Source organism: Saccopteryx bilineata, chromosome 11, assembly GCF_036850765.1.
Source record: "Saccopteryx bilineata isolate mSacBil1 chromosome 11, mSacBil1_pri_phased_curated, whole genome shotgun sequence".
In the NCBI taxonomy this organism is placed as follows: domain Eukaryota; kingdom Metazoa; phylum Chordata; class Mammalia; order Chiroptera; family Emballonuridae; genus Saccopteryx; species Saccopteryx bilineata.
Genome location: NC_089500.1, coordinates 47,117,221 through 47,129,299, shown reverse-complemented (window position 1 = coordinate 47,129,299; position 12,079 = coordinate 47,117,221). Strand labels below are relative to the sequence as shown.

At 40.7% G+C, this 12,079-nt stretch overlaps 1 protein-coding gene across 2 annotated transcripts in view; it reads left to right on the top strand.

Annotated features, from left to right (window-relative positions):
* The window catches only part of GREB1L (GREB1 like retinoic acid receptor coactivator), a 363,373-nt gene that overhangs the window by 196,566 nt on the left and 154,728 nt on the right, over positions 1–12,079 (top strand). For both annotated transcript variants that reach the window (XM_066247406.1, XM_066247405.1), the window contains exons 4-5: positions 6,174–6,333; positions 6,965–7,162. In XM_066247406.1, the coding sequence (XP_066103503.1) occupies positions 6,177–6,333; positions 6,965–7,162 (355 nt within the window). In that variant the 5' untranslated portion in view covers positions 6,174–6,176. The remainder of the gene's footprint in view (positions 1–6,173; positions 6,334–6,964; positions 7,163–12,079) is intronic.

Sequence of the window (12,079 nt, the reverse complement as noted above, 5' to 3'; positions counted from 1 at the left end):
TATGCCCCCCAAAAAATCACAGTCCAATAGGGGAGTCAGACAAATACTAGACCCAATTATTAAAAGTGACAAATGTCCGTTTAAAGAATAAATGAAATGCAAAAACAGCCCAAAAGAGAACTGTGATTATATGCTTGTTTTTAATTTTGGATTATAGCTTCTATAAGAACTTGTTTGATTTCTTTGTCTAGTAGTTACACATTATCACTCATCTCAGTTAGTGTGTGTGTGTGTATATATATATATATATATTATATATATACATATATATATATTTTTTGTATTTTTCCAAAGTTGGAAACAGGGAGGCAGTCAGACAGACGCCCACATGCGCCCGACTGGGATCCACCCGGCACGCCCACCAGGGGGCAATGCTCTGCCCATCTGGGGCATTGCTCTGTTGCAACCAGAGCCATTCTAGCGCCTGAGGCAGAGGCCACAGAACCATCCTCAGTGCCCGGGCCAATTTTGCTTCAATGGAGCCTTAGCTGCGGGAGGGGAAGAGAGAGACAGAGAGGAAGGAGAGGGGAAGGGGTGGAGAAGCAGACGGGTGCTTCTCCTGTGTGCCCTGGCTGGGAATCGAACCCAGGACTCCTGCATGCCAGGCCGACGCTCTACCACTGAGCCAACCGGCCAGGGCCTCAGTATATTTTTAAGAGAAAGGGCATGTAAGCAGTGATGCCTATATCAAGTAATTTTCTTATACAGAGTCAAAGAATTTGCTGGCTATAAGGGACAATAATGTTTTATATATATATATAATTGCAAATTTTCCTAATAAATAAATTATATGTAATACCAAAGAGCAACTTTTGAAATTTTGATGTTGATGGTCATTTGTTCTTAGAACAATACCCCAGAATCTACTGTCGTACCCTAACACATACAAGGGAAGAAATGTATCTTACTTTTCTTAGTGTCCTCAGTGTAGCACAATATTAGTTTTTTTAAAAAAACATATTATTTCTACCATTTCTTGCACATTTATTTTGTGCCAGGCACTATTCAAAAAACTTTCTTTGTGTATAAAATGTCATGTAGTCTCACAAAAACCTATGACATTGGTTGTATTGCCCCATTTTACAGATGAAAGACTAAGCAAATTGCCCAATATCATACAGGCTAGTGGGTGCAGGATTTTGATTAGGGTCATCTGACTCCAGAGCCTGTGTGCTTAACCACTTTGATTGTAGAATTTCTATAAGCGCTGCCTGGCTGGTTGGATGATTGTTAAAATTTGGTGGAATTATTCACTAAAAAGAAACCAACTCCGCCTGACAAGTGGTGGCGCAGTGGATAGTGCATTGGCCTGGGACACTGAGGTCCCAGGTTCAAAACCCTGAAGTCACTAGCTTGAGTGCTGAGTCACCAGCATGAACACAGGATCATGAACATGACCCCATGGTTGCTGGCCTGAGCTCAAGGGTTGCTGGCTTGAGCCCAAGGGTCGCTGGCTTGAGCCCAAGGTTGCTGGCTCGGCTGGAATCCCCAGTCAAGGCATGTATGAGAAGCAATCAATGAATAACCAAAAAAAACAAAGGGGCCACAACTATGAGTTGATGCTTCTCATCTCCCTCCCTCCCTCTCTCTCTCTTGCATGCCCGCTAAAAAACAACAACAAAAAAAGAAACCAACTCTTTCTCAATAATCAAGATTGTTTGGTTACTTTGAAGTACAGGAAGAGCAGGATAAATACTTTATTCTTTCCTTTTCCTTGTAGTACGGCTTAAAGAGGTGCTTTGTTTTAGTTATGTTTTCCAAAAGGAGTGCTTTCCCTTTCTCCCTGAATATCAAAATTAATTTGTGCATTTTTACATTTTAAATATGCTTCAGTCCATTGCATTTATTCTCTTTTATGTTGAATTTCTCTAACCTTGGGCCCATGGGAACATTTCCTGTTGACTCCTATGTCTTCTGACATGACCTTAGTTCTTGATCACTTCTTTGCTTTTTCTCACAAGATGTTCAAGGCTCATCTTGTGTATTTCCTGCCCCAGATCTGGAAGAGGCCATGCCTTTAAGGATCCTTGATTCTTTCCAGTGGGAAACCATAACCAGGGTACTTGGTAGTGCTTAATGTTATTGAATTGTCATTGTTTCTTGGACTTTTTAGTAGCCAAAGCTTGGAAATATGAATTTGAAATCTTTTTTAAAAATGAATTATTGCTTAATGTATATATCTCCATCTACCTGCTCCATAGCCTAACTAGCTGTTAAATCAGACAACCCTAAAGTACTTGTTGTAGATGCAGTTCTTTTTTTAGCATGTACATGCCTTTTTAAATTAGTGTTTTTCTTGTCACTAACTGTGATAATTCTTTTTAAAATACTTTTAAAAATTAATGTTTATCTCCTCCAGATAATTGTTATTTAAAGTTAACTTTAACAAATAGCCTAAGTGCAATACCTTGAAAATGTTTATATTTGGTCAAAAGAGAAACTTGTTTAGTTAGTACAGATGTACCATAACTGAGGGAAATAGTTTAGAGAATTGTACTTAGAAGGCTGTAGTAGAATTCCAACTCTTAATGAGAGGTTCTGAGTCCAAGCACTGGAATAAATTTTATTTTCCCTGGAATCCTGAAGAACTAGGAAGGGGTGGAGGGGTGTTCACTTTACATATTCATTTGTTCTTCCCATCTTTTTGAGTAATAAGTCTATTTTTAAAAACTACAAATTAATAAAATAGAAACAGACTCATATATAAAGAATAGACTGACAGTTGTCAGAGGGGAGGGGGGTTGTGGAGATGGGTGGAAAATGTGAAGGGATAAAGCAAAGAAAAAAAGCCCACCTTAAGCCTGACCTGTGGTGGCTCAGTGGATAAAGCCTCGACCTGGAATGCTGAGGTCACTGGTTCAAAACCCTGGGCTTGCCTGGTTAAGGCTCATATGGGAGTTGAGCTCCTTCCCCCTTCTCTCTCTCTGTCTCTCTCTCCTTGCTCTCTCTCTCCTCTCTAAAAAAATGAATAAATAAATTTAAAAAAAAAGTTTAAAAAACTCACCTTATATACATAGCTAGCAGCTTGGGGAAAGGGATGAGGGAGGTAGAAGAGATAGAGGGGGATAAATGGTGATGGAAGGAAACTTGACTTGGGGTGGTGAACTCACCATACAAAATATAGCTGATGTAGAATTATACACTTGAAACCTATGTAATTTTATTAACCAGTGTCATCCCACTAAATCTATAAAAAAAATTAATAAAGCCCTGGCCGGTTTGCTCAGCGGTAGAGCGTCGGCCTGGCGTGCGGGGGGACCCAGGTTCGATTCCCGGCCAGGGCACATAGGAGAAGCACCCATTTGCTTCTCCACCCCCCCACCCCCTCCTTCCTCTCTGTCTCTCTCTTCCCCTCCCGCAGCCAAGGCTCCATTGAGCAAAGATGGCCCAGGCGCTGGGGATGGCTCCTTGGCCTCTGCCCCAGGCGCTAGAGTGGCTCTGGTCGCAGCAGAGCGATGCCCCGGAGGGGCAGAGCATCGCCCCCTGGTGGGCAGAGCGTCGCCCCTGGTGGGCGTGCGGGGTGGATCCCGGTCGGGCGCATGCGGGAGTCTGTCTGTCTCTCCCCATTTCCTGCTTCAGAAAAAAAAAAAATTAATAAAATAAAGAACAAAAAAAAAGCCCTCCATGTTCAAGAATAGCATTGAACTACATATTAATGTGAAGGAACAGAACTTCATCCTAAGCACTAAAAGAGTCTAGGGTCAGTTCTGTAATTCTTCATGCTATCATTAACAATGCCCAGTAATGCTTTCTCTTGCAATAAGCTTGGTCAGATCCTTTCTCCGCCAAGTCTCTTTCTTCATGGTTGCTTCTCTTTGTCTTCATCTGAGTATTGCTGATGCTCTTGTAAGATTATGTATGTCTTCTACGAGTCATCATACTTGGTCGTGGCTCCCTTTCCTGCTGAGTCCAGATGCATACTCAGTATTCTTCTCAGCAGTCCTCCAGGGACTTTCTCCAGGGAGACAATCAGAGTTGGAGTTTCAGGTGAAATTTCATATTTATCCCTCATTTTATTGAGGAAAGTGAGGCTAAGATAGTCTCAAAATTGCCTTTCTTAAAATATTTACCCAAGTTGAGACTATTCAGTACTCTAGGAGTATAGGATTTATCATCACATGGTTAGATATTCAGTCCTTCTTTCAACCCTTACCAGTTGGGTGATAATGGGCAAGTCACTTGGCTTCTCCAAGCTTTAGGTTTTTTGCTTATCTTTGAAGTGGGAAGAGGTCATACCTACTTCAGAATACTGAATATTAGAATCTTTATGATGCATTTATATACTGCCTAGCCCAACAGTTCTTAAACTTTTCATCTCAGAACCCCTTGATACTCTGAAAAATTGAGTTTTATTTATGTGGATTATATTTATTAGAAATTAAAACTAAGAACCTGACCTGTGGTAGGATAGTGGATAGAGTGTCAACCCACAATGCTGAGGTTGCCTGTTCAAAACTCTGGGTTTGCCTGGTCAAGGCACATAGGACAAGCAATCAAAGAACAACTCAAGTGAAGCAACTGAGTGGATGCTTCTTGCTCCCCCCTTCTCTCTGTAAAATCAATAAATAAAATCATTTTTAATTAAAAAAAGAAATTAAAACTAAGAAATTTAAAATATAAAATAAATAATAAATCCACTATGTATCAATGTAAATAACATATTTTATAAAATATATGTTCGTGAGAGAAGTAGGCTATCTGCATTCAATTAGTTGCAATGTCACACATCATGCAGCCTCTGAAAAATTTCACTGTACCCACATGAGACAATGACAGTGAAACGGGCAAATAATATTCTAGTAGTAGTTTGAAGAGTTTTGACCTCATGGACCCCAGAAAAGGTCTTAGGGACCTCAGACCATACTTTGAGAATTGTAGCCAATAGTTAGCACCCAATAAATCAAAGTTATTATTGATATACATGGAAAATTTTATAACTAACAAGTTCTATACAAGTATTAGTAGTGAGAATTAAAGGCTATGACTTCAGGCTCTGCCCAGTTCACTTGTTGGTAGAGCGTCAACCCAGCGTGTGGAAGTCCCGGATTCGATTCCCAGTCGGGGCACACAGGAAAAGCACCCATCTGCTTCTCCACCCCTCCCCCTTCTCTCTCTCTCTCTCTCTCTCTCTCTCTTTCTCTCTCTTCTCCTGAAGCCATGGCTCAAATGGTTTGAGGAGTTTGGCTCTGGGAGCTGAGGATGGTTCCATGGCCTTGCCTCAGGCACTGAAATGGTTGCCGAGTAACAGAGCAGCGGCCCCAGATGGGCAGAGAATAGCCCTGTAGGGGGCTTGCTGAGTGGATCCCATTTGGGGTGCATGTGGGAATCTTTATTTTAGAGAGAGGAGAGAGAGAGAGAGAGAGAAGGGAGGTAGGAGCAGGAAGCATCAACTCCCATATGTACCTTGACCAGGGAAGCCCGAGGTTTTGAACCAGCAACCTCAGTGTTCCAGGTCGACGCTTTTACCCACTGCACCACCGCAGGTCAGGCGGGAATCTGTATTTCTGCCTCTCTGTTTCCCCAGCCTCTCACTTAATGGAGAAAAAAAAAAGGCCATGACTTCGGAATTTCCTACTATAAACTCTTCCTGAAAGAGTCTCAAATAAGATAGTGATTCAGATGAAGCAAAAGACACAACAGTGTTTTTCAATAAATGCTCATAATACATAAATGAGTCCTCTAGTTTAAAAGGCTCAAATCCTGCTTTTAGAAATTTGTATAAGATCCTAAAACTTTCATTTTATTTTCCAGAGAAGAAATTTTCTTTCTTCCTAGAGTAATAAGATCTTAGTAGAGAGAGAAGTAACTAAGTGATTTACTCTGAAACCATTAATAGAGTTGATAAGGGGTAGCTCACCAGTTTTATGGTGGAGGTGTGGCCCAATTGTCACTGGGTTGGACTTCACAGTTCACATAAAACATTTATTACTGTTTGATTCTCAGATGTGGTCCTTTTAGGTGGCTTTAAAAATGTGTTTGGACTATAAACACAAGAAGCAAAAGTGATAATTTATACACATTATTATAACAAGAAATATACATATACTTCATATCTTAACAAGATATATGAATCTAGTTTACATCAGCTATATGTGTATCTTGCAGACACATGGTCTTTTAATTACATCAATTCTCTCCTTTCTTCCTCTTTTTCTTTGGGGGTGGTGGTGTAGACCATGGGGAATTCATATGCCGGGCAACTGAAATCTGCTCGATTTGAGGAAGCGCTCCACAACTCCATAGAAGCCTCTCTAAGATGTAGCAGTGTGGTACCACGGCCAATTTTTTCCCAACTGTACTTGGACCCTGAGCAGCACCCATTCTCATCTGGAGGTAAGTTCCTTCGTCTCACACATTCCTAGACTTCTTTTAAAAGAACTGGGCCTTCCCAAATTGGGGACCTCTGAAATAAACTGGTTAATTGTCAGAAAATAGCCCTGGCCGGTTGGCTCAGCGGTAGAGCATCGGCCTGGCGTGCGGAGGACCTGGGTTCGATTCCCGGCCAGGGCACACAGGAGAAGCGCCCATTTGCTTCTCCGCCCCTCCGCCACGCTTTCCTCTCTGTCTCTCTCTTCCCCTCCCGCAGCCAAGGCTCCATTGGAGCAAAGATGGCCCGGGCGCTGGGGATGGCTCTGTGGCCTCTGCCTCAGGTGCTAGAGTGGCTCTGGTCGCAACATGGCAACGCCCAGGTTGGGCAGAGCATCGCCCCCTGGTGGGCAGAGCGTCGCCCCCTGGTGGGCGTACCGGGTGGATCCCGGTCGGGCGCATGCGGGAGTCTGTCTGACTGTCTCTCCCCGTTTCCAGCTTCAGAAAAATGAAAAAAACAACAACAACAACAACAACAAAAACAGAAAATACTAGTCTACCTGTCCTTAGATGTCTTTTAGAACTAGGAATTTTTCTTTTGGTTACCCTTCCTAAACATCTTTTTATTAAGTTCAGTATGATTTATTTGCTTACCCAGATGTGAAACCCAAGGTGGAGGATCTGGATAAAGACTTGGTACACCGCTACACTCAAAATGGAAGCCTGGATTTTTCTAACAACCTAACAGTTAATGAAATGGAAGATGAAGAAGATGATGAAGAAATGTCTGATTCAAATAGCCCACCAATTCCCTATTCACAAAAACCTGCCCCAGAAGGGTCTTGCACTACAGATGGTGGGTTTTTAATATTGTTTTGTGTGTTTCTTTCAATCCCTTTGTTATTGCGTGGCTCGTTTCCAATCATTAGATGTGGTGCTCGGGGCTTGAAACCAGTAATTACAGGAAGGAATGAGGAATAATTGTGTTCTTACATTATCTCACGTGACTTTGTAGCAGGTGTCTATAAGAAAAGCAAGTATAAAAAAAAAGAAAAAGAAAAGCAAGCATTATCACCCCATCTTATAGATAAGGAGACTAAGATTCCCAGGAGTTGATGATGGCTTTTCAAGATGGTATGTGGCAATGACAAGCCAGGTTGGGGTTCTTCCAGTACTCCGGATACTTACTACAAGAATGGTATTACTTCTGGAACTTATTTTAGTGTTTTCTTTTCCTACTTTTTTTCTACCCTCAAAACAATAACAAAGATATCAGATGCTTTATCTTTACCTTTTCCATTTATTTTGAACACTCATCCAGCATATTGTTATCTATAGGAGACAAAAAATGTACACATTTTGATAATCCCATTTCCTTTATTTTGTCAACCACCTCTTCTACCAAGGCTATAACCATACTTTTATTTATGTATTTTTTAAAAAATGTTTAGCGAGAGAGACAGAGAAGAAGCACCAACTCATAGTTGCATCACTTTAGTTGTTCACTGATTGCTTCTCATACATGGCTTGACGGGGGAGCTCCAGTTGAGCCAGTGACCCCTTGCTCAAGCCAGAGACCATGGGATAATTTTGATGATTCCATGCTCAAGCCAGCAACCCCGCACTCAAGCTGGCAAGCCTGTGCTCAAGCCAGATAAACTGGCACTCAAGCTGGTGACCTTTGGATTTCGAAATTGGCACCTCAGTGTCCCAGGTCGACACTCGAGTCTAATGTTCCACCACTGGTTAGGCTATAACCACACTTTTAAAAAGAAAATCCTGGGGGGGGGGGGGGAGGAAAGAAAAGAGAAAAATCCTAATCCTAATATGAAACATTTTCAAGATTTCATGGTTTTGGTGATGTTGCTATTTAAATTGTACACTTTTCATTACACTTTGTTCCCTCCATTTCATGGTATACAGTGCTGTTTTCTGGCCTTCCCACCCTAATCAGTATGTCGGTTCTACTTTATCCATATTCGCCAGAGTATAACTTTCATATGCAAACTGACTTGAACCTGGGCTGATTCTAATGCATGAAAATCTTGAGGGTGGAGGGAGAAGAAAAAGAAAAGGAGGGGGTAAAATTTTAGGACATTCCCTCTACAAAACTTGAAGTGAAAATAATTTGAATGAACTACAGATTCAAATATGCAAAGCCGGATGAATAAGTTTGCACTGTTTGGAAGTTTTCTTTCCTCCTTGATAGCTCTCTCTCTCTCTCTCTCTCTCTCTCTCCCCCCCTTCTCTCTCCCTCTCCCCCATCTTCTCCCTCACCCCTCCCTCTTCCTCTTCCTTTCCCTCTCTCTCCCCCTCCCCCCATCCCCTCCCTTCCTCTCTGTCTCTCTCTCCCTCCCTCCCTCCCTCCATCCATCCTTCCCTCTTATCTGATAAACTTCCTAGGCCTGAATAATCTTCCTTATCTAGGCCTGCTTCACTACAGGTGGTATCTAGCAATTAAGTACAGTATTACTGCTCCTGGAGTTGGGCCTGCTTCTCGCACATCATTCCTTATGAATTTTGTTCCACATGATTGGTTTCTTTAACCCAGACTTAATATTGCATAATATATATCTCTTTACTCATTATCGATGTAATATAAGCCTTTAAACCTGTAGAAGTGTGAGAGATGACTGGCATTCGATTTCCACTTACCTGTTTTAAGTCCTTTTTCACGCCTTTTATTTAATTGATCAGTCAACTCCTATTTATCAAATAACAGCTAGAAGTGGAAATGGTGCTGAAAATATTGTTGGATTGTCTTCAAGAATCTTGTTTTATGTAAGAATGAAATAAAACCAGAGTAAAAGCTTTAGAGAGGATCATTGCAAAATATCTAGTTTTATACCAAAAATGTGTTTTCCAGTGTCCTAGGTGTATTTTCAGACTGCCCCTTGGGGTATCTGGCACTGTTAATATTATCTATAACCCAGTATGAAAAGCTGTTTAGGACTCACCAAGATATAAACTCAGTGATCTAGCAGGTAGCAAGTGATTCTGTGAAGTATAATAGAAGAGCAATAGTTATTTTAAAGATAAGGGAAGAAACTTAGCGGCACATTTTTTCTAAGAAAAACACTCTTTCACCTAAGCACAAGATTCATATTCTGAGACAACCCAAAATTATTAGCTACATTTAGATTCCATCAGCTACTCTGGTTTCTTACTATTAATTACATGTCCATTATTTGTTTCCCACCTCTAATTCACCTGAGCATGTCCATTAAAAACAAAAAGCATAACTTGTAATTTGATCATTTATAGTTCGTCCTTGGTTCTTTCAGTTTGGCTCATTCTAAGGTAAATTCTAAGAGTCTTCTCATTCAAAGCTCTGAAATTTTTCTTATAAAAATATCAGTGCAATGCTGGACTTGCTTCTGTGGACCACCTTCCTATTCTGGGAAATCCTTTATTTACCTAAGGCTTAAAGGAAGCTGAAGCTATTTTTAGAGGCAATTTAGATAAGCATATACTTAACACCTGATGGGCTTCTGGGGGTTACCATTCAGATGTAAATTTCGGTTGCTAATTTCTTATGTAAATTATTGGAGTAGTGTAGGTTTCTACCCTGCTGGGAGGCAGTTGATTGTCTAAGAGGGTGAAGAGTAACCAAATTTTAGGCCTCCACATACTGCCTGGATTACCTTAGTTTGTGTTTACAGCTGTTTCAGTAAACTTTCCCCTCCCCCCATTTAGATTACTTGTAACCTTCAAGTTGAAGATAATTGAAGAATGCAAATCTGGTTCTGTGAAGCGAAAACTTTGGCTATTTTCTTAGGAAATGCAGATGAAGTTTATAAAGAAAAGCCCTTTACTGTTGTTGTTGTTGCCTTTTAATTAATTTGCTGCAAGAGTCTTGGTTTTAGGCAACATTTCACTTTTACTATCAGAAAAGGAAACTATTTAGGGGGCACATTTGTCAAAGAAATTGTTATTTGCAGGCCCACCTCAGGGATGACTTTCTTTCCTTGTGTAGGCTTTCCCAGATCTTCCAATAGCCTGAGAGATTAGATCTTTCCCGCAGGATTAGTTCAGAGGTCATTCAAAGTTATTTTACAGGGGAGTAGTAAGGTTTCTTTTCATTTTGTTTGAGAATTTAATTGAGATTTAATATTTTAACTTTATTAGGTGAATAATCTAGCATATTTCTAATAGTAGGAAAATAGAACCACCTGCTACATCAGGTATTTGGTTTTGAAATACAAACAACATTTCATAGATTCTTTAGCTATTCATTCTTTATTGACACATAGTTTATTTTCAATCTGTAAAAAAAAATATTGCTCTTTGCATAATGTTTTTCTTGTTTGGGGATCTTAATGGTATATTTTGTATATAATTAGCTGATCTGAATCCCAAGAGTAAGGGTTTTGAGGAAAGTCAGTTAACAGATATACAATTACAATAAAGACCCTTGGCAGGTGAGCATGTTCTCAGAGTAACTGTGTGGACTGAGTTTAGGAAGTTTTGTTTGATTTTGCAACCATTTTTGACCTTCAAATGATTTCTTCCTGACCCTTCTCTGAAACGTGGCCTTACCTTCTCTTTCTCTCCTACTCTCTTTTCCCTTAATTAAATTGTCTGTGCAGCTTGCTTAGTAAATAACTAGAAGGTAAAAAGATAAAATAGAACATTTTATTTATTTATTTATTTAGTGTGTGTGTGTGTGAGAGAGAGAGAGAGAGAGAGAGAGTCGGTCAGATAGGGACAGACAGGAAGGGAGAGAGAGATGAAAAGCATCAATTCTTCATTGTGGCTCCTTAGTTGTTCTTTGATTGCTTTTTCATATGTACCTTGATGGGGGTGGGGGGCAGCTACAGCAGAGTGAGTGAATCCTTGCTTAAGCCAGTGACCATTATAGACATGACCCCATACTCAAGCCAGCAACCCCGCACTCAAGCCAGATGAGCCTGTGCTCAAGCCAGCGACCTCAGGGTTTTGAACCCTGGCCCCCTGCATTCCAGTTCTATGCTCTATCCACTGTGTCACGGCCTGGTCAGGCAAAACAAGACATTTTAAAAGTAGACTTATTTTAGGCCCTGGCTGGTGGTTCAGTGGGTAGAGTGTAGGCCTAGTGTATGGACCAGGTTCAATTCCCAGTCAAGGCACACAGGAGAAGTGGCCATCTGCTTCTCTCCCCCTCCTTCTCTCCCTTCTTTCCCTCTTCCCCTCCTGCAGCCAAGTGATTCAATTGGTTTGAGTGTGGCCCTGGATGCTGAGGATAACTCTGTTGGTCCCAACCGAGAGGCAGCCTCAGGTGCTAAAAATGGCTCAATACTCAAGCATTGGGCCAAATGGGGTTGCCTGGTGGATCCCATCTAGGGCACATGTGGGAGTCTGTTTCATTATCTCCCCTCCTCTCACTTATAAACAAACAAACAAATAAATAGACTTTTTTTAAAAAAGAAGTTTTAGATTACAAAATATATTGAGAAACATAGTAAGAATTTCCACATATCCCTGCAGTTTTAGCTATGTTTAACATCTTATCTTAATTTTTATAATAATTAAAAGTTCAGTTTATTTGAGTTTCTTAGTTTTTACGTAATATTTTTTTCTGTTCCAGAATCCCATCTGGGAAACCACATTAGAGTTAGTTATGTCTCCTTGCACTCTTCTTGGCTGTGGGTTTCTCAGACGTTCCCTGTTTGTGATGACCCTGACAGTTGTTTCAGGAATTATTGGTCAGGTATATTACGTTGTAGGAGATCCTCTATTGGAATTTGTCTTGTGTTTTTCTCTTGACTACATTGGGGTGGGTTTGAAAGAGAAA